Source organism: Scyliorhinus torazame, chromosome 22 (genome assembly GCF_047496885.1).
Source record: "Scyliorhinus torazame isolate Kashiwa2021f chromosome 22, sScyTor2.1, whole genome shotgun sequence".
NCBI classification, from domain to species: Eukaryota; Metazoa; Chordata; class Chondrichthyes; order Carcharhiniformes; family Scyliorhinidae; genus Scyliorhinus; species Scyliorhinus torazame.
In genome coordinates this window covers 113,224,440-113,246,103 of record NC_092728.1, presented here as the reverse complement: position 1 = coordinate 113,246,103, position 21,664 = coordinate 113,224,440, and the positions used below count along the sequence as shown (strand labels likewise).

General features: G+C 48.9%; 1 protein-coding gene across 1 annotated transcript; it reads left to right on the top strand.

Moving 5' to 3' along the window:
- Positions 1-6,031: 6,031 nt before the first annotated feature.
- LOC140399375 (uncharacterized) lies at positions 6,032-17,043 on the top strand. The gene is made up of 2 exons (XM_072488963.1): positions 6,032-7,768; positions 14,855-17,043. The coding sequence occupies exons 1-2, from the start codon at positions 7,570-7,572 to the stop codon at positions 15,709-15,711; spliced, it is 1,056 nt and encodes a 351-aa protein (XP_072345064.1). The 5' UTR covers positions 6,032-7,569; the 3' UTR covers positions 15,712-17,043.
- The last annotated feature ends 4,621 nt before the right edge of the window (positions 17,044-21,664 follow it).

Sequence of the window (21,664 nt, the reverse complement as noted above, 5' to 3'; positions counted from 1 at the left end):
TGCTGCCACAAACATTTTATAGAAGTCCACCGGGAATCTGTCCGGACCCGATACCTTCCCCTACTACATGGAGTTGATACTCTCCAAAAACTCCCCCAATCCTATCTGTATTCCTAGACCCTCTTTCTTTTCCTCTCTCACAACCGATATGTCCAGCCAGTTGATAAACTGTTTCATCTTCGAGTACCCCTCTGGGGGCTCGGAGGTGCTCAGACCCCAGTAGAAGGTCGCAAAGGTCTCATTGATATTATTTGGCATCGTGGCTAGTTTGCTGTTCCTATCCCTCAGCTGTGCTATCTCCCTCGTTGCTGTCTGCTTTCTCAGCTGGTGTGCCAGTAGGCAGCTAGTCTTGTCTCCGTGCTCATAAAAGGTCCCGTGACTGGTGGAGCTGGTTCCCTGCTTTCCCAGTGGAAAGCAGGTCAAATTCCATTTGTAGTTCTTTCCTCTCCGCTAGCAGTCCCACTGTCGAGGAGTGGAGTACCGTCAATCCATTTCCAATATGATTTGAATGACTATGATTTAGTGGCCATTACTGAAACATGGTTAAAGGATGGTCACGACTGGGAGTTAAATATCCGAGGGTATCAAACTATTCGGAAGGACAGAGTGGATGGTAAGGGAGGTGGTATAGCTCTGTTATTTAAGGATGACATCTGTGCAATAGGAAGGGATGACATCGGTGCTATGGAGGATAAGGTTGAATCCATTTGGGTGGAAATCAGGAATAGTAAGGCGAAAAAGTCACTGATAGAAGTAGTCTATATGCCACCAAATAGTAACATTATGGTGGGGCAGGCAATAAACAAAGAAATAACTGATGCATGTAGAAATGGTACAGCAGTTATCATGGGGGGATTTTAATCTACATGTTGATTGGTTTAACCAGGTCGGTCAAGGCAGCATTGAGGAGGAGTTTATAGAATGTATCCGCGATAGTTTCCTAGAACAGTATGTAATGGAACCTACGAGGGAACAAGCGGTCCTAGATCTGGTCCTGTGTAATGAGACAGGATTGATTCAGGATCTCATAGTTAGGGATCCTCTTGGAAGGAGCGATCACAATATGGTGGAATTTAAAATACAGATGGAGGGTGAGAATGTAAAATCAAGCACTAGTGTTTTGTGCTTAAACAAAGGAGATTACAGTGGGATGAGAGAAGAACTAGCTAAGGTAGACTGGGAGCAAAGACTTTATGGTGAAACAGTTGAGGAACAGTGGAGAACCTTCCAAGTGATTTTTCACAGTGCTCAGCAAAGGTTGATACCAACAAAAAAGAAGGACGATAGAAAGAGGGAAAATCGACCGTGGATATCTAAGGAAATAAGGGAGAGTATCAAATTGAAGGAAAAGCATACAAAGTGGCAAAGATTAGTGGGAGACTAGAGGACTGGGAAATCTTTAGGGGGCAACAGAAAGCTACTAAAAAAGCTGTAAAGAAGAGTAAGATAGATTATGAGAGTAAACTTGCTCAGAATATAAAAACAGTTAGTAAAAGTTTCTGCAAATATATAAAACAAAAAAAGAGTGGCTAAGGTAAATATTGGTCCTTTAGAGGATGAGAAGGGAGATTTAATAATGGGAGATGAGGAAATGGCTGAGGAACTGAACAGGTTTTTTGGGTCGGTCTTCACAGTGGAAGACACAAATAACATGCCAGTGACTGATGGAAATGAGGCTATGACAGGTGAGGACCTTGAGAGGATTGTTATCACTAAGGAGGTAGTGATGGACAAGCTAATAGGGCTAAAGGTAGACAAGTCTCCTGGCCCTGATGGAATGCATGCCAGAGTGCTAAAAGAGATGGCATGGAAAATTGCAAATACACTAATGATAATTTACCAAAATTCACTAGACTCTGGGGTGGTCCCGGCGGATTGGAAATTAGCAAACGTGACACCACTGTTTAAAAAAGGAGGGAGGCAGAAAGTGGGTAATTATAGGCCAGTGAGCTTAACTTTGATAGTAGGGAAGATGCTGGAATCTATCATCAAGGAAGAAATAGCGAGGCATCTGGATGGAAATTGTCCCATTGGGCAGACGCAGCATGGGTTCATAAAGGGCAGGTCGTGCCTAACTAATTTAGTGGAATTTTCTGAGGACATTAACAGTGCGGTAGATAACGGGGAGCCAATTGATGTGGTATATCTGGATTTCCAGAAAGTCTTTGACAAAGTGCCATACAAAAGGTTGCTGCATAAGATAAAGATGCATGGCATTAAGGGGAAAGTAGTAGCATGGATAGAGGATTGGTTAATTAATAGAAAACAAAGAGTGGGGGTTAATGGGTGTTTCTCTGGTTGGCAATCAGTAGCTGGTGGTGTCCCTCAGGGATCAGTGTTGGGCCCACAATTGTTCACAATTTACATACACACCCCGTGTGTGCGTGGGTTTCCTCCGGGTGCTCCGGTTTCCTCCCACAGTCCAAAGATGTGCAGGTTAGGTGGATTGGCCATGATAAATTGCCCTTAGTGTCCAAAATTGCCCTTAGTGTTGGGTGAGGTTACTGGGTTATGGGGATAGGGTGGAGGTGTTGACCTTGGGTAGAGTGCTCTTTCCAAGAGCCGGTGCAGACTCGATGGGCCGAATGGCCTCCTTCTGCACTGTAAAAAAAAATTCTATGATAGATGATTTGGAGTTGGGGACCAAGGGCAATGGGTCCAAGTTTGCAGACAACACTAAGATGAGTGGTAAAGCAAAAAGTGCAGAGGATACTGGAAGTCTGCAGAGGGATTTGGATAGATTAAGTGAATGAGCTAGGGTCTGGCAGATGAAATACAATGTTGACAAATGTGAGGTTATCCATTTTGGTAGGAATAACAGCAAAAGGGATTATTATTTAAATGATAAAATATTAAAACATGCTGCTGTGCAGAGAGACCTGGGTGTGCTAGTGCATGAGTCGCAACAAGTTGGTTTACAGGTGCAACAGGTGATTAAGAAGGCAAATAGAATTTTGTCCTTCATTTCTAGAGGGATGGAGTTTAAGACGAGGGAGTTATGCTGCAATTGTATAAGGTGTTAGTGAGGCCACACCTGGAGTATTGTGTTCAGTTTTGGTGTTTTTACTTGAGAAAGGACGTACTGGCACTGGAGGGTGTGCAGAGGAGATTCACTAGGTTAATCCCAGAGCTGAAGGGGTTGGATTACGAGGAGAGGTTGAGTAGACTGGTACTGTACTCGTTGGAATTTAGAAGGATGAGGGGCGATCTTATAGAAACATATAAAATTATGAAGGGAATAGATAGGATAGATGCGGGCAGGTTGTTTCCACTGGCGGGTGAAAGCAGAACTAGGGGGCATAGCCTCAAAATAAGGGGAAGTAGATTTAGGACTGAGTTTAGGAGGAACTTCTTCACCCAAAGAGTTGTGAATCTATGGAATTCCTTGCCCAGTGAAGCAGTAGAGGCTCCTTCATTAAATGTTTTTAAGATAAAGAAAGATAGTTTTTTGAAGAATAACGGGATTAAGGGTTATGGTGTTCGGGCCGGAAAGTGGAGCTGAGTCCACAAAAGATCAGCCATGATCTCATTGAATGGTGGAGCAGGCTCGAGGGGCCAAATAGCCTACTCCTGCTCCTAGTTCTTATGTTCTTATGCTCTTAATATGGAGTTGATTAGCCGCTGCCTGGCCACCCATTCCTTTGTGTCCTTGACAGCTCTGTATAATGTTCTATCCTTCTTATCACCGCCTTCAGTTCCTCCCAGAACATGGAGAGTGAGGCCTCCCCATTCTGGTTGCAGGCGCCATATCCGTTGATGGCATTTTTTCACAGAGCGCCTTGTCAGCAAAGAGGGCTGTGTCCAGCCTCCATGGGGGGCGGGGGGGGGGGGGGAGGGGGCGGCGCTGGGCCCGGTCCATCTCCAACCTCACATCCACATAGTGTGGTGCGTGGCCCGAGATTAGTACTGCCGAAAATCCTATCCCTACCACCCCTGGAAGCACCGATTTCCCCACTACAAAGAAGTCGACACTGGAGTAGACTTTGTGAAGAAGGAGAGCTCCAACCCCCCCCCCCCCCCCCCCCCCCCCCCCCCCCCCCGCCCCTCCATCTGCTCCATAAAGGGCTTCAGTTCCTCTGCCGTTCCCAATATTTCCCTGATTTGGAGCTGGGCATGTCTGCCATTGGGTCCTGTACACAGTTGAAGATTCCCCCATGATGAGCTGGTGGAAGTCGAGGTCGGGGATCTCTGACATTGTTTGGGGGAGAATATATTTCCAAAAAGCACCGATGTCCCTTCCAGGACACTGCAAACCATTATATACCGTCCCCCTGGATCCATCACTGTGTTTGTCGCTGTAAAGCCTGTCCTTCATGTTGAAGCATGCCTGATAAGTCTGTCCTATCCACCTCTTCCTTGCCCTCAGTCATTCCTTCTCCCTCAGGTGTATCTCTTGAAGGAAGATTATGTCAGCCCTCTGGCTTTTTAGATGGGTGAAAACTCTGGATCCTCTTGCATTCCAGGTGACTATTCTGATGGAGGGGGGTTCTCTCCTCCCCCCCCCCCGCCTCCTGTGGGGTCAGCCGTATTTACCTCATGGTCGTGCCCCTGCGTGCCAGGGTTTCTCTTTGTTCATGGGCGATCCAAGATGGCCACCTTCCTCTTTCTAGCCATCTGCATGTGCGACCTGTTGTAACCAGCGTCCTACCCTCCCCCTCCCCCCACTTAATCCTCGACTGCTCTGAGCCCATCTGCCCATACCGCTCCTCTTCCCTTTCCCTCTACGTCTATTGCATCCCCCCCCTTAACTACCCCCTCTTGCCCCTCGTCCCTGATTCCTATGGATTGCTATTTTGTCCCCTCTTCTGCCAGGCACTCCCTCCCTTTCGGTTGTTGCTCCGCAGCTCCCCCCCCCCCCTCAAGCGTGTGATTGCAATGCACTCAACGCTCTTTGATGAGGTTGCTGTTTGTAAACATTGGAGTTTCAGCACTTTAGAGTCACTCATCCATGAAGGGAGATAACTGAATCAGCTGTTTTGTGGAAGCTGTCAATCACAGCCAATCACAGCCCACTACTAGAAATTAGTGAATTGCAAGTAATGGATCTGAGGGGTTGAAGCGTCACAGCCGTTCTCCTTCCAGGAATGGTCACATGGAGCTGCCATGGAAGCTGTAATTCTTTTCACTGCCCCTGTCTGGACTGCTCTCTAGATCCCAGACAGGGGTGGCAAAGGCACAGAGGGTACTCCATTTCGACAGGGGGCCACTGTGGAGGGTTCCTTTAGTTAGGAGGGGTCTGTGTGGGGGTCACTCCAATTTGGAGGTCCGTGTGGAGGCCACTCCGGTTAGGGGGGTCTGAACACCAAGAACAACATACATACAGTGCAGAAGGAGGCCATTCGGCCCATCGAGTCTGCACCGACCCACTTCAGCCCTCATTTCCACCTTATCCCCGTAACCCAACCTAACCTTTTTGGTCACTAAGGGCAATTTAGCATGGCCAATCCACCTAACCTGCACGTCTTTGGACTGTGGGAGGAAACCGGAGCACCCGGAGGAAACCCACGCAGACACGGGGAGAACGTGCAGACTCCTCACAGTCAGTGACCCAGTGGGGAGTCGAACCTGGGACCCTGGCGCTGTGAAGCCACAGTGCTATCCACTTGTGCTACCGTGCCGCCCAAGGGGTCTGCAAGGGGGTCACTCCAGTTTGGAGGTCCCTGTGGGGGTTCAGTGTCCATCACCATGTGTGGCTCAGTGCACCACTACTGACCCCGCTGTCCAAATCCAAAAGGATAAAGCTGCCAGATTGGGTCTCCAGCAGGTGGTAAGAATTTCATAGAATTTACAGTGCCGAAGGAGGCCATTCGGCCCATCGAGTCTGCACCGGCTCTTGGAAAGAGCACCCCACCCAATGTCAACACCTCCACCCTATCCCCATAACCCAGTAACCCCACCCAACACCAAGGGCAATTTTGGACACTAAGGGCAATTTATCATGGCCAATCCACCTAACCTGCACATCTTTGGACTGTGGGAGGAAACCGGAGCACCCGGAGGAAACCCACGCACACACGGGGAGGATGTGCAGACTCCGCACAGACAGTGACCCAAGCCGGAATCGAACCTGGGACCCTGGAGCTGTGAAGCAATTGCGCTAACCACAATGCTACAGTGCTGCCCGTGTAAGGGAACCAACAAGAGGGAAAACCCTACTTGACTGCAGTAGGAGCAGGCCGCAGCACTTTGAGCCTGCTCCACGATTCAGTAAATTCATGGCTGCTGTGATTGAGGCCTTCACTCCACTCTCTGCCCCCCCCGCTCCATCACCCATCATTCTTCTCAATGACAGTGAGTCTAGACCCAAACTGTCCAACCTCTATAAGCCTTTTATTGCACAGTGAGTCAAGTAAATCTTCTCTGATAGTTTATAATGTAATTATTTTATTTTCAATGATGAAACCAAAACTTTGCACAGAATCCAGATGTGGTTCCCAAGGCTCTGAACAAATGCAGTCAAACATTCCTATTTTATGTTCCATTTCCCTGGCACTGAGCACCTACATTCCATTTGCCTTCCTCACCACTTGGTTTACCTGCAGATTAACTTATTGCGATTCATGTACCAGGACACCCAGCTGCCTCTGCATCACAAAGTTCTGAAATCTCTCTCCAGTTAAATAATATTCTGCTTTACTATCCTCCCTGGCAACGTGAACAAGTTGACATTTCCCCACATTGTACTCCATCTGCCAATGTTGTGCCCACTCACTAAACCTGTCTCATCCCTTTGGAGAGTTTCTCTCTCCTCTTGACAACTTACTTTCCTTCCTATTGAAAAGTTTCATTATCCATGTGTTCGGACCTTTCATCCAAATCATTGATAAAGATTGTAAATAGTTGAGGATTGAGTACTGATCCTGTGGCGCTCCACTAGTTATTCTCTCCGCATTCACACTGTCACACTGGGCTAAATCGCTGGCTTTGAAAGCAGACCAAGGCAGGCCAGCAGCACGGTTCAATTCCCGTAACAGCCTCCCCGAACAGGCGCCGGAATGTGGCGACTAGGGGCTTTTCACAGTAACTTCATTGAAGCCTACTTGTGACAATAAGCGATTTTCATTTTCATTTCCTTCAGGATCTCGTGTGTTTCAATAAGATCAATGTCACTTCTCAGAAATGCGTGTCTGTTTCTCTAACTATCGAATCTCCAATTCCTGTTGCTTTGTCTGATCGCCCTCCTGCCCCAGTGTAGCTGACTCAGCTGTGGTCAGCTCTCTCTCTGGCAATACACACCAGAGGAACTATCACTGCCAGCAATATACAGTACGAAGTCTTACAACACCAGGTTAAAGTCCAACAGGTTTGTTTCGATGTCACTAGCATTCGGAGCGCTGCTCCTTCCTCAGGTGAATATATTCCTCAGCAATATACAGAACTGAATTAATATTCATCCTAATTTATGGAGCAATAAAAAACAGAATCATTAAGTTTCATTTCACAAATGGTAGGCAAATCACAGGGATAGTGAAGTGAAAGGAGCATTTCAGTGAAGTGGGGGAACCACTCCCCCATTCCCTGCACAAAAACCTGCTCCTGGGAACTGGCCAAACTGGTTTATTCTGAGCAATGGAAGTCAGTGAATGTGAGCCCGAGAGACAGATTCCAGGTACCTGCTGTGGGCCCGAGTTTACAGACGTTGCCAGCTCCCTGCATTCACAGCCCCCAACAGCCGATAGCATTGCAGACCCTGGGAGTGGAGCTGAGACCACACAACCTGGCAAAACGCTTAGCAGGAGCCCAGGATGCCCTGATTCACCAAATGCAGGTAAGTGGAGAGAGAGACTCAGAAACAGAGCAGTGTTGGATTGTGGGGTCCTTACTTCGACCTACTCCCACCCCCGCCCAATCCCTATAACCCCCCACATTGATTAACCTGCACATCTTTGGACTGTGAAAGGAAACCAGGGCACCCAGAGGAAACCCAATCACAGAGTGCAGAAGAGGCACACGGGGCAGCACGGTGGGGCAGTGGTTAGCACTGCTGCCTCACAGGCACCAAGGACCCGGGTTCGATCCCAGCCCCGGGTTACTGTCCATGTGGAGTTTGCACATTCTCCCTGTGTCTGCTTGGGGCTCACCCCCACAACCCAAAATAGGTAGATTGGCCACGCTAAATTGCCCCTTAATTGGAAAATATAATTTGGTCTTCTAAATTTAAAACAAAGTGCAGAAGAGGCACTTTGGCCCATCGAGCCTGTGCAGACATATGAAAAACACCTGACCTGCCCACCTAATCCCATTGGCCAGCACTTGGCCCACAGCCTCGAATGTTGTGACGGCCAAGTGCTCACTTGCCCTTAAGCTCCTCCACCGGAGTTTCCTCCGCCTCCGAAAGCTCCTGGTGAATATCCGATACCTTCCCCTCTCCCACCCAGGTACTGGAGACTACTCTGTCCTGTATCCCCCTTGGCGGCAGCAGCGGAAAGGCCGGCACCTGTTTTCTCAGGAAGTCTCGCACCTGCAAATACCTAAAACCATTTCCTGCTGGCAATTCAAATTTATCCTCCAAAGCTTTCAAGCTGGGGAAGCTCCCGTCTATAAATAGATCCCCCATCCTTCTAATTCCTGCCCTCTGCCAACTCTGGAACCCGCCATCCAGCCTACCCGGTACAAACCTGTGGTTATTATAAATCGGGTCCAAATCAATGCTCCCTCCACTCTCTTCTATCTCCTCCATCAGATCCTCAGAGCCGCCACTACCACCGGACTTGTGGAGTATCGGGCCGGCGAGAGCGGCAGAGGTGCCGTTACCAATGTTCCCAGATTGGTGTCTTTACATGACGCCACCTCCATCTGCTCCCACACCGACCCCTCCCCCACTACCCACTTCCTAATCAGGGCTATATTAGCCGCCCAGTAGTAATTGCAGAAGTTCGGCACCGCCAGCCCACCCTCCCCCCGACTGCGCTCCAGCAACACTTTCTTCACTCGCGGGGTTTTACCCGCCCACACAAAGCCCAAAATAATCTTATTCACCCGCTTGAAAAAGGCCTTTGGGATGAAGATGGGGAGGCACTGAAAGACAAACCGAAATCTGGGGAGGACCGTCATTTTCACGGTCTGTACCCTCCCCGCCAGTGATAGCGGGAGCATGTCCCATCTCTTAAAGTCCCCTTCCATTTGTTCTACCAACCGGGTTAGGTTTAACTTGTGTAGTACCTCCCATTTCCGGGCCACCTGTGTTCCCAGATATCGAAAGCTCTTCCCTACCATTCTAAGCGGCAGCTCTCCCAGTCTCTTCTGTCCTCTTGCCTGGATCGCAAACATCTCGCTTTTCCCCATATTCAATTTATACCCCGAGAAATTGCCAAATTCCCCCAAGATTTGCATTACTTCCCCCATCCCCTCCAACGGGTCCGAAATGTACAAGATCAGGTCATCTGCGTAGAGCGAGACCCGGTGCTCCACCCCCCCCGAACCAGCCCTTTCCAGTTCCTAGAGGCTCTTAACGCCATGGCCAATGGCTCTATGGCCAGAGCAAACAGTCATGGGGAGAGGGGGCACCCTTGCCTCGTCCCTCGGTGTAGTTTAGAAAAATCCGATCTCAGCCGGTTCGTGTACACACTCGCTACTGGTGCCTGATAGACCAACCTCACCCAGTCAATAAAGCCCTCACCTTACCCAAACCTTCCCAACACCTCTCACAGGTAATTCCACTCCACCCGATCAAAAGCCTTCTCCGCATCCATCGCTACTACCACCTCCACCTCCCCTCCTTCTGAGGGCATCATAATAACATTTAGAAGCCTTCGAACATTGGCTTTGAGTTGCCTGCCGTTTACAAATCCCGTCTGGTCTTCCCCTATCACCCCCGGGACACATTCCTCTATCCTTGTGGCCAGTATCTTAGCCAGCAGTTTGGCATCCACATTCAGTAGAGAAATCGGCCTGTATGACCCGCATTGCTCCGAATCCTTCTCCCGTTTCAGGATCAATGAAATTGCGGCCTGCGACATTGTTGGGGGGAGGACTGCCTTCTCTCTTGCTTCGTTAAATGTCCTCACCAGCAGTGCGCTCAATAACTCTGAATTCCACCGGGTAGCCGTCAGGCCCCGGGGCCTTGCCCGACTGCATGCCCCCCCAGCCCCTTGATTATTTCCTTAATCTCAATTGGGGCTCCCAGCCCCTCCACCAGGTCCTCCTCCACCCTCTGGAACTTCAACTGATCCAGAAATTGCCTCATCCCCTCCACCCCAGCCGGGGGCTCCGACTCATATAATTTACTGTAAAAGTCCTTAAGCACCTCGTTCACCCTTGCTGGGTCCAGGATAGTGGTCCAGGATAGATGGTCAGATGGTCTCTACTCTTTCCTTTACCTATCTCCCTGGCCCCTCTCTTTTCCTGAGCTGGTGTGCCAACATTCTGCTTGCCTTTTCCCCGTACTCATAGATCGCCCCCCTTGCCTTCCTCAACTGTTCCATTGCTTTTCCTGTGGTCAACAGCCCAAACACCACCTGTAACCTCTGCCGCTCCCTCAGTAGCCCCGCGTCCGGGGCCTCCGAGTATCTCCTGTCCACCTGAGTATCTCCTCCACTAATCTGTCCCTGTCAGCCATTCCGCCTTTTCTCTGTGGGCCCGTATCGAGATTAATTCCCCACTGACCACTGCCTTCAAAGCTTCCCAGACCGTCGCTGCAGAGACCTCCCCCGCATCATTTGTTTCCAGGTAGTTCTGGATGGACGTGTTAACCCGCCCACAGACCGCCTCGTCCACTAGCAACCCCACATCCAGTCTCCACAGCGGGCGTTGCCCTCTCTCCACACTAATCCGTAGATCCACCCAGTGCGGGGCATGATCTGACACTGTGATTGCCGAGTACTCAGTATCCACCACCTTCGGTATTAGCGCCCTTGCTCAGAACAAAAAAGTCGATGTGAGAGTATACAAAGAACAACAAAGAACAAAGAAATGTACAGCACAGGAACAGGCCCTTCGGCCCTCCAAGCCCGTGCCGGCCATACTGCCCGACTAAACTACAATCTTCTACACTTCCTGGGTCCGTATCCTTCTATTCCCATCCTATTCATATATTTGTCAAGATGCCCCTTAAATGTCCCTATCGTCCCTGCTTCCACTACCTCCTCCGGTAGCGAGTTCCAGGCACCCACTACCATCTGCGTAAAAAACTTGCCTCGTACATCTACTCTAAACCTTGCCCCTCTCACCTTAAACCTATGCCCCCTAGTAATTGACCCCTCTACCCTGGGGAAAAGCCTCTGACTATCCACTCTGTCTATGCCCCTCATAATTTTGTATACCTCTATCAGGTCTCCCCTCAACCTCCTTCGTTCCAGTGAGAACAAACCGAGTTTATTCAACCGCTCCTCATAGCTAATGCCCTCCATACCAGGCAACATTCTGGTAAATCTCTTCTGCACCCTCTCTAAAGCCTCCACATCCTTCTGGTAGTGTGGCGACCAGAATTGAACACTATACTCCAAGTGTGGCCTAACTAAGGTTCTATACAGCTGCAACATGACTTGCCAATTATTATACTCAATGCCCCGGCCAATGAAGGCAAGCATGCCATATGCCTTCTTGACTACCTTCTCCACCTGTGTTGCCCCTTTCAATGACCTGTGGACCTGTACTCCTAGATCTCTTTGACTTTCAATACTCTTGAGGGTTCTACCATTCACTGTATATTCCCTACCTGCATTAGACCTTCCAAAATGCATTACCTCACATTTGTCCGGATTAAACTCCCATCTGCCATCTCTCTGCCCAAGTCTCCAGACAATCTAAATCCTGCTGTATCCTCAGACAGTCCTCATCGCTATCCGCAATTCCACCAACCTTTGTGTCGTCTGCAAACTTACTAATCAGACCAGTTACATTTTCCTCCAAATCATTTATATATACTACAAAGAGCAAAGGTCCCAGCACTGATCCCTGTGGAACACCACTGGTCACAGCCCTCCAATTAGAAAAGCATCCCTCCATTGCTACCCTCTGCCTTCTATGGCCTAGCCAGTTCTGTATCCACCTTGCCAGTTCACCCCTGATCCCGTGTGACTTCACCTTTTGTACTAGTCTACCATGAGGGACCTTGTCAAAGGCCTTACTGAAGTCCATATAGACAACATCTACTGCCCTACCTGCATCAATCATCTTTGTGACCGCCTCGAAAAACTCTATCAAGTTAGTGAGACACGACCTCCCCTTCACAAAACCGTGCTGCCCACATACCTTGTGGACATGTGAAAAAAAGGAAAACTCCTTCGTCCTCGGCCGTGCAAACCTCCATGGGTCTACTCCCTCATCTGTTCCATAAAACCCTTCAATCCCTTTGCCGCAGCTGGCCTCCTCCCTGTCCTGGATTTTGACCGGTCCAATTCCGGATCAATGACTGTGTTGAAGTCCCCTCCCATGATCAGGTTATGTGACTCTAAGTCTGGGATCTTACCTAACACCCGCCTCATAAATTCCGCGTCATCCCAATTCGGAGCATATATGTTCACAAGTACCACTCGCACCCCCTCCAGTTTCCCACTCACCATTATGTACCTACCCCCCTTGTCTGACACGATTATTCCTGCCTCGAATGCCACTTGTTTGCTGATCATGATTGCTACCCGCCCTGGTCTTTGAGTCCAGTCCTGAGTGGAACACTTGGCTGACCCACCCTTTCCTCAATCTGGTCTGGTCTGTAACCTTTAGGTGTGTCTCTTGTAGCATTGCCACGTCCGCCTTCAGTTCCCTCAAATGTGCGAACACGCGAGCCCTCTTGATCGGCCCATTCAGTCCTCTCATGTTCCATGTGATCAGCCTGGACGGGGGGGCTTCCAGCCCCCCCCCACCGACTAGCCATCACCCTTTTTAGCTCGCACCCTCCGCTTCCTCGAGTCCCCACTCGGGCTGTCGGCGTTCCCAACCTCCCATTTGTCCCCTAGGAACAGTTCCTCCCCTGTCAGCAAAGCAGCTCCCCCCCTCCCCCCTAGCAACAACACTAGAAACCCAATCCCCCAAGTCAAGCTCCAGCTTAACGCCTCACCTCACACCACGCTTCCGAGAGTCAGCTGACCCATGCTGACTCGATAGCTCCCGCTCCTGGCACCAAGCAGTCTGTCTCCCTATTGTGCCCCCCTCTTCCCCCCCCCCCACCCCACATAAATAAACATTTTAAAAGCATCACATTCCCCAGCAAACAAACAACAGAAAAAACAGTGAAGAAACAGTCACTTTAGAAAAATAGTCACCCAAAAAGCAGAACTAAATTCAAAGTACATCCCCCCCTCTAACAAGGTCCCTGCAAGACAGATCAACCTTTAACCATCCACACAGCCCATTATTTCACATAGAGCTACTTAAATTTATACAATCCAGCACCACAAATCGCTGCCACAATACCTCTCCAAGGCTTAAGTGTCTTTTAATTCGCCTCCAGCTTCATTTCTTTAATAAAGGTCCAAACGTCGTCTGGCGTTTCAAAGTAGAAGTCCCGTTCCTCGTGTGTGACCCACAGACGGGCTGGGTACAGCATCCCAAACTTCACCCCCTTCTTAAGAGGGTCGTTTTTGCCCAATTGAACCCAGCTCGCTTCTTGGCCAAATCCGCTCCCAGGTCCTGATGGATGCACAACTCACAGTTCTCCCACTTGCTGCTCCGTTCTTTCTTGGCCCACCGCAAACCGTGTTCCTTGTCCATGAAACGGTGAAAACGTACCACCATGGCCCTCGGTGGCCCGTTCACTCTGGGCTTCCTTGCGAGGGCTGTGTGCGCTCTGTCCAATTCCAGGGGCCGAGGGAACGCCCTAGCCCCCATCAACTTCTCCAACATGTCCGTCACATAGGCCCTCGCATCCGATCCCTCACTGCCTTCAGGGAGGCTGACAATTCTGAGATTCTGCCTCCTGGTCCTCCAGCTTCTCCTGCATTCTTTTTTGGTGGTCGTTCATCATCCCCACCTTGCTTTCCAGCACGGTTATATACTCCTCGTGCTCGGACAACTTTTGTTCGACCTCCTGGATCGCTCTCCCGTGGGTTTCCTGATTCTGAACTACTTGATCAAACTTAATCGGGTCCAGCGTGTCCTTCTTCAGCTTGGCGAAGTAATCCTCGAAAAACTTCACCAGCTGCTCCGTCGACCACTGTGCCGTCTCCCCGCGGCCCTTACTCTCCGCCATGCTGTCCTGTGTTACCAGCGCTGCTTACGTCTCCCTTATAGGACTTTGTCGTCTCACCCGGCCACTTCTGGTCCAATTCTCCGTTCACCGGAGGGGGATTTCTCCTTACTGTCTCACTCTTCACCGTTTTATCCCATAAAATCCGAACAAAACGGGGGAATAATGTCCTAAAGTCCATTACAGACGGGAGCTATCAAATGTGTGACCTACTCCTCCATGGCCTCCACCGGAAGTCAAATGTAGAAACTATCGCTCTCTGTTTTTATATTACTCGCTATCTTTCTCTCACACTCTACTTTCTCCCTATTGGTGATTTTTAAACTCATTCTTTACTAGTTCTTAAAACCTGACCAATCTTCTGACCAACCAATCTTTGAAAATTTATACAGTGTTTCTTTCAATTTGGTACAGTTCCTAACTACCTTATTCAGTCATGGATGATGCATCTTTCCATCTAATTGGGATAAATCTTTGGTGAGAGTCATTAAATGTATCCTTAAAAGTATCTTAACCTAATTTCCCAATTCACTTAGGCTCTGCTTTGCTACCTCTATTCAGCTTTAAAACTCTGGTCTTAGATCCACCCTTCTCCCCATCAAATGAACCTGAAATTCTATCATGTTATAATTTCGGCTACCTAAAAGCTCTTTTACCATGTGGTGTGATGTTTGAGAGAGAACAGTTAATACGTAAATGAAAGTCTTTCTCCTTTAATATTTGTTATAGATGAGATCAGGATGGGAGAGCTGTTTAATGAACAGGCAGCAATTGCTAATATTGCTCAGTCCGACAGTTTTCCTGAGTTTGAAAACAATTGCTATTGGTATGGAATGGAATCAAGGGAGCAGACGCCTCGCCCAATATCTCTGGAATCGGACTTTGTTGCTTCATTCAAAATTGCTGCAGTTTTAACTTTGGTCTTTGTTGCTGTCACAATCGTACTAGTTTCCTCTAATCAGCCTGAGCACTTTCTGATCCACCCTGACTTAACAAAGCTCAATGGGCAAGATTCACTGAATCACAAACTCCACAAGCTCAGAGTATCCTTCCCTAGTCAATCAGAAGCTTTCTGGAAAACTTTGGAAAATCATTTCAATCATCGTCTCGCTGAGCCTGCTGCAACTCTGGAATGTTGGTTAGTTGGAGTTGGATTTGAAGATTCGTGGAACACAATGTTTTGCCTCGCTAAGATTATTGTCAAGTTACTATTGGTCAATGACGGTCATTTAGCTCCCAATATAATGAGTAAAATGTTGGATTACAGCCATATATTTTGGTCACAACCTGGTCTCTCTCCCAGACCAGGCACTTGTGTAATTGTCATTGCAAAAAGTATAAGTCGCCAGTTTTATGCTATTACCCTGATCCTTCGTTCCGCTAACACCCCCACAGCTCTACAGCTGACCCTAACCTCAGTGCAACCCATTAACATGGGGCCCGAAGAAGAGGTGTCCTTCGAAAACTGCACACTGAGAATTTTACATCACCTCAACCTCACAGCACAAACTAATACAGAATTCCTAAACACGCCTGTTGTGGTGGTGAAACGTGAAGACTATTTGGAAAGTGACTTCCTGTGCTGAGTCTACTCCAATACCCACATTGAACACTAATTTAGCCACTGACTCTGTTTGGTAAATTAATGTGGACAAGAAAAAATTGCCCCTTCCCCACAATGTCTCAGCCCTCCGGTCATATTTAGGACTAGTTGGTTACTGCCGAAACCATCTTGACGGGTTTCGCTACTAAAGCAGAGTGTGAACATCAGTACTCTGAACTGTATATCTGAGTGTGTACAGGGAGTGTGAACATCAGTAGCCTGAACTGTATATCTGAGTGTGCACAGGCAGTGTGAACATCAGTACCCTGAACTGTATATCTGAGTGTGCACAGGCAGTGTGAACATCAGCTGCTGGATTCTCCGCTGCCGGGATGCTCCACTTTGCCAGCAGCCCGGGGATTTCCCAACGGCGTGGGGCTGCCCACAATGGGAAACCCCATTGGCCGGCTGGCGAGACGGAGAATCTTGGGGATGCGCCGCACCAGGGGCTGGATTCTCTGCCGGCGGGATGCTCCGTTTTGCCGGCAGCCCGGGGCTTCCCCAACAGCGTGGGGCTGCCCCACAATGGGAAACCCCATTGACCGGTCGGCATAACGGGGCATCCCGCCGGCGCGGTGAAACGGAAATGTGGCGGGCAGAGAATCCAGCCGTAGTACTCTGGATATCTGAGTGTGCACAGGGAGTGTGACCTATGTACCCTAAGGTGTATATCTGAGTGTGCGCAGTGAGTGTGATCTCTGTACCCTGAGGTGTATATCTGAGTGTGCACAGTGAGTGCAAACATTGTACCCTAAGGTGTATATCTGAGTGTGCACAGGGAGTGTGAACATTGTATGCTAAGGTGTATATCTGAGTGTGCACAGGGAGTGTGACCTCTGTACCCTGAGGTGTATATCTGAGTGTGCACAGTGAGTGTGAACATTGTACCCTAAGGTGTATATCTGAGTGTGTGCAGTGAGTGTGAACATTGTATGCTAAGGTGTATATCTGAGTGTGCACAGGGAGTGTGACCTCTGTACCCTGAGGTGTATATCTGAGTGTGCACAGTGAGTGCAAACATTGTACCCTAAGGTGTATATCTGAGTGTGCACAGGGAGTGTGAACATCTGTACCTTCAAGTGTATATCTGAGTGTGCACAGTGAGTGTGAACATTGTACCCTGAGGTGTATACCTGAGTGTGCGTAGTGAGTGTGAACATTGTACCCTGAGGTGTACATGAGTGTGCGCAGTGAGTGTGAACATTGTACCCTGAGGTGTATATCCGAGGGTTCTGTACTGTGAGGAATTATATCTGTATCTGATAGTCTTTGCAATATATTAGAGCAGGTATATTAAAATTAAATTAAAATGTCACCGATGTGGGATCTGTAAAGTTCCACTATTAATGAAACTTTCAGCTTGATCAAAGGCCATTGAATTTATTTGAAAGGCACCGGCTGAATTGTACGTATTTCATTGCCGTATCGATTTTAGTTGAAGATCTCAGTCACGTTGGAAGGGTAGGAAGAAAAATTTAAAGATAAAGTAAATAATTCAGGAAATGACAAATCCCAGCAACATTTGACAACTTGTATTGATGCAGTATTTATAAAACAGAGAGGAGCCGTCACAGGAATACAGCTGCAGATATTTGGTTAGTATCTTAACCCAAAAAATTGAAGCGTTTGGGTCAAGTCAGATGTTTAAAACGTTTTTTAAAAATTGGAAAGAAGTATAATCTATCTGGAGATTTGTCCAGGGTCCATTAACGGGCCGGGTATGACTAAGTTGAGCCTTTTTCGCATATTTGTCCGGATTGTTCTGGGCACAGATTCAGCAATTCTCTACGTAGTGTGTGACATCGACTTTTAAATCAGGCCACCAGCAGAGCGGTCCAAGGTGGGCTAGGGTGGGTTCAATTCCTTGGTGTCCATGATTGTCATGGAACTGACAAATGATCTGGTTCCTGTCCTGGCTGGGAACTAAATGAATGCCATCCTTTAAAATCACACCGTCGTGTGTGGTGATTGCGTTTTTAAACTTGTCGTACGGGGCTGGGAAGGTTCCCTTCAAAACTTCCCTGAGTTTCTCGTCCTCATTCTGGGCCTTCGCTAAATCCTGAATGTTGGTCTGTGAGACCTGAACTGCGAGGACTGGGGTGCTTTCGGGGGGGGGGGGTTCCAAAAATAACCATGCCTGGAGCCTGCCTTCAGCAGGGCGCCTGCTTTAAAGTTAACAGGGGGGGAAGAACAGTGATGACTACGAACCTTAATTATTCCGTATTTCCTATCCTTCGCTGTCTCTAAGATATGGCGGAGTAATGGGGCTGAGGGTAGGGGTTTACCGTCCGCGGAAACAAATCCTCTTGTTTCCCAGAGTGGTAGGAATTCTGTCAAACTATTACAGACATACAAGCTGTCTGAGTAGATGTCTGCTGGGGTCGGGAACGAGTCTGGGTGGTCTACAATATATGCAATCGCTGACAGCTCTGCTGCCTGTGAGCCTAAGTGTCCTGGCAACTTCAAGGAAATTTCATCTTGGGCGCGTCCCTGCGCATCCTCCACATAAATACCGCAACCTGTAATTCTCTCTCCATTTAACACTGTGGATGAGCCATCCACATATATCTTCAGGGGTGCGCACGTGTCTGTGGGCTGGGGTCCCTGGGGTGTACTACCTGTTTTCCTGGGGGGTGTCTTGGGAATAAATGGGCCTGTGTTGTGTTTAGTGGTGATGATCTCACATTCATGAGGGATGCCTGCATACTGCAAATTATCGGCAAGGAAGGTGTGGGTCTTGGTTCTCTTTACCGTGATGTCCCGTCCCTGTAAAAGAAGGGTCCAACGGGCTGCGCGGATTTGGCTGACTGTGCCATCTTTAAGTCGGCCGTCTAACAATAGCTGTGTTGGTGTGTGTTCTGTGAGGATGGTGATGGAGTTGAGTCCTGTAATGTAGGCGAAGTATTGCACTGCCCAAAAAACTACGAGCAGGTGCCTTTCACAGGCAGAAAATCCTTGCTCCACAGGGTCTAACACGCGTGAGGCGTATGCTACGGGGCGTAATTGGTCATGGCGTTCCTGGAGGAACACGGCCGAAAGGGTTCGGTCGGTGCTTGCTACTTCGATAACGTACGGGGAATGTGGATCTGGGACCTGTAGTGCGGGGGCTGTGCTAGTGCTCTTTTTAAAGCATCCACGGCATCTGTATGCTGTGGAATCCATTCCCAAGGTGCCTGCTTCTTGAGAAGTTCGGATAGGGTCGCTGCTTTAGTGGCGAAACCCGTCAAGATGGTTTCGGCAGTAACCAACTAGTCCTAAATATGACCGGAGGGCTGAGACATTGTGGGGAAGGGCAATTTGACGATCGAGTCAATTCTCTTGTGCTCGATCTCGCGTTTACCATGAGTGATCACTGTTCCCAAGTAAATCACTTTTTCTTTCAGAATCTCGGCCTTCCTGGGGTTGACTTTACAACCAATTTCTTTTAGGAGTGCTAGGAGTTCGGCGAGAAGCAAAATGTGCTCTCCCTTTGTGTCTGTCTGTAGTAACAAGTCGTCTCCATACTTGACCAGACAATCGGGGCGGGAAAATTTTGCTAAACCATTTGCCAGCTGTCGGTGGAAAATGGAGGGGGAGTTGTGGAAGCCTTGTGGAAGGCACAGCCACGTGTATTGTTGCTCTTGGAATGTAAAGGCGAATTTGTACTGGCACACTTTAGCCAATGGAATGGACCAGAAGACATTACTAATGTCCAAAACCGAAAAGAAATTTGACGAGTCCCTGTTTGAGCACGGTCTCGGGACTCGTGGCTACGGTGGGGGCTGCTACTGGGGTTACTTTGTTCAGTTCCCGGTAATCAATGGTCAGTCGCCATGATCCATCCGGTTTCCTGACGGACCAAATCGGTGCGTTGTTTGTGGAGGCTACTGATCTGAGTACGCCTTGATCCAACAAACTCTCTATTACTTTGGGGATTTCTCCCTCTGCTTCCTGGGGAAATCCGTACTGCTTCTGGGGTTTAGGGTCGGGACCTGTAATGTTCACAAAGCCAGCCAATTTGCCACAGTCGTGCTTGTGCTGTGCAAATGCTGCTTTGTGTTCCTGCAGGATTGCCCTAACCTGTTTGTCTGCACTAATGGCTCGAGGGTCGAACCAGAAGTCTCCTACTGAGCTAATCCTATTTACGTATTCTCCTACTGTGAGCATGGCGGGGGCTCGTGCTGCCTTTGCCATTTTCCAAACACACTTGTTAACTGGATCAAAAGAAAGGTTATGGGAGCGCATGAAATTGATCCCAAGGATATGTTCTGCTGTCTGGGGCAGATCAACTAAAACTACGGGGTGCTTGGTTGCGATGTTCCCTATTTGTATTGCAATAGGGGCTGTGATGTGTTCCTGTTGTAAATGGCCTGTAAAGCCGCTGAGTGTGATGGTGTCTGTTGTGGGCCACTTGTGTCGCTGAAACATCGTGGAGGAATTGAGTGTGGTGCGGGACCCTCCTGTATCCCAAAGAAATTCTATGGGTTGTCCCCTTACTTTACCTGCTACTACCGGTCTACCGGACTTGTCCCAAAGGGTGTCGCAGACCCAAGTTGGGGAGCCCGAACACCATCAGTCGGTGCCGTTCATGTCTGCATTCTCTGAACGGGCGCTAACGCTATGGATTGGCTTTGCCCTATTCTTGTTTAGGGTGCCTGTCTGTTGGTTTCTCTGCTGCTTCTGGGGCGCATTGCACTCTTGTGCAAAGTGTCCGAGCTGTCCACAATGATAACATTCTTGAGGTTTTGGCTGGGGTTGGCGGTTCCTGCCCTCATTTACCCATGCGGGGTTCTGGTGTGCTTTAACTGGGTTCATTTCTACCTGCTCTTCATCGGGCGTTGTAAATGCAGTTTTGCCTGCAATTGATTGTTCCCAAGCGCAGGACAATCTCTTCAAAACCCATTTTTCATTGTGGACCTCATCTGAGGGGTCATAATTTGCGCAAGCTTTTCGTCCTGCTTCTGTGGCGTGGGGGACTAGAATTCAGGTCCATTTGGCCATATTATCTGGGGACAAATGGGCGCGGGCTAACTCTCCAAAAACTGCAGTAAAGTGAATCCACAAATGTCCAGCAAACGCTGTGGGGTGCTCTGTCTTCTTTTGCCTACACTTATTTAGGCCTTCTATGGGGTCTCCTCTGTTAAAACCGATTGCATCAAGGATCGCTGTGTGCATCTCTTGGAGTGTGGCTCTTCCTACATTCTGTGGGTCGGATAGGGCTGCTACGACTGAAGGGTGGAGGCTTAAAACTGTGAGCTTCACTTGCTCTTTTTCGTCCAGGTCATACATAGTTGCCTGTTGTTTGACGTTCGCGAAAAATTGGTGGGGGTCTGAAGTGGGGAGGAACGGTGTAATTTTTCCACACGCGTCCCGTAATTGGGTCACGGTTAACGGGGTTGTGTAAATGAAGTCTGCTTCTCCTCCTGCGGCCCTGCGGTGTGTGGTTACAGGGTTCATGGAGGTGTGTTCTGCCTGTTCGGTTGGGGGTTGGGGCGCTTTCCTTTTCTGGGGTTTTTCCTGCGTACATGTCCCATGTACGTATCTATGGGCAGTCGCGTTCAATTCCTGCCAATCGGGGCCGTTTTCTTGATCTAATTGGGGTCCGGATGTACTTTGAAATCCATTTTGCACGGACAGCAGAGATTGCAATTCTGCAATTTGCTTCCGGCATTTTGCGTGGTCTACTGAGCTCTGCCTTTATTCCGTCGTGGAAGTGTGGAGTGCTCGTAGGGCTGCTTTTAAATCATTGCACTGTTTCTGTAATTTCTCAACTTGCTGTTCTGTTTCTTGTCTTACCAAGACCGCACGTTGCCTGTCCTGGTCGGTCTTATCGTATTGCGTCTGAAAACTGTTCAAATGCGCGAGACAAGACTGATGTGACTGCTTGGCATCATCCACCTCTCTGTCCCTTGCTGCACAATTGCTTCACAGCTCCAGGGTCCCAGGTTCAATTCCGG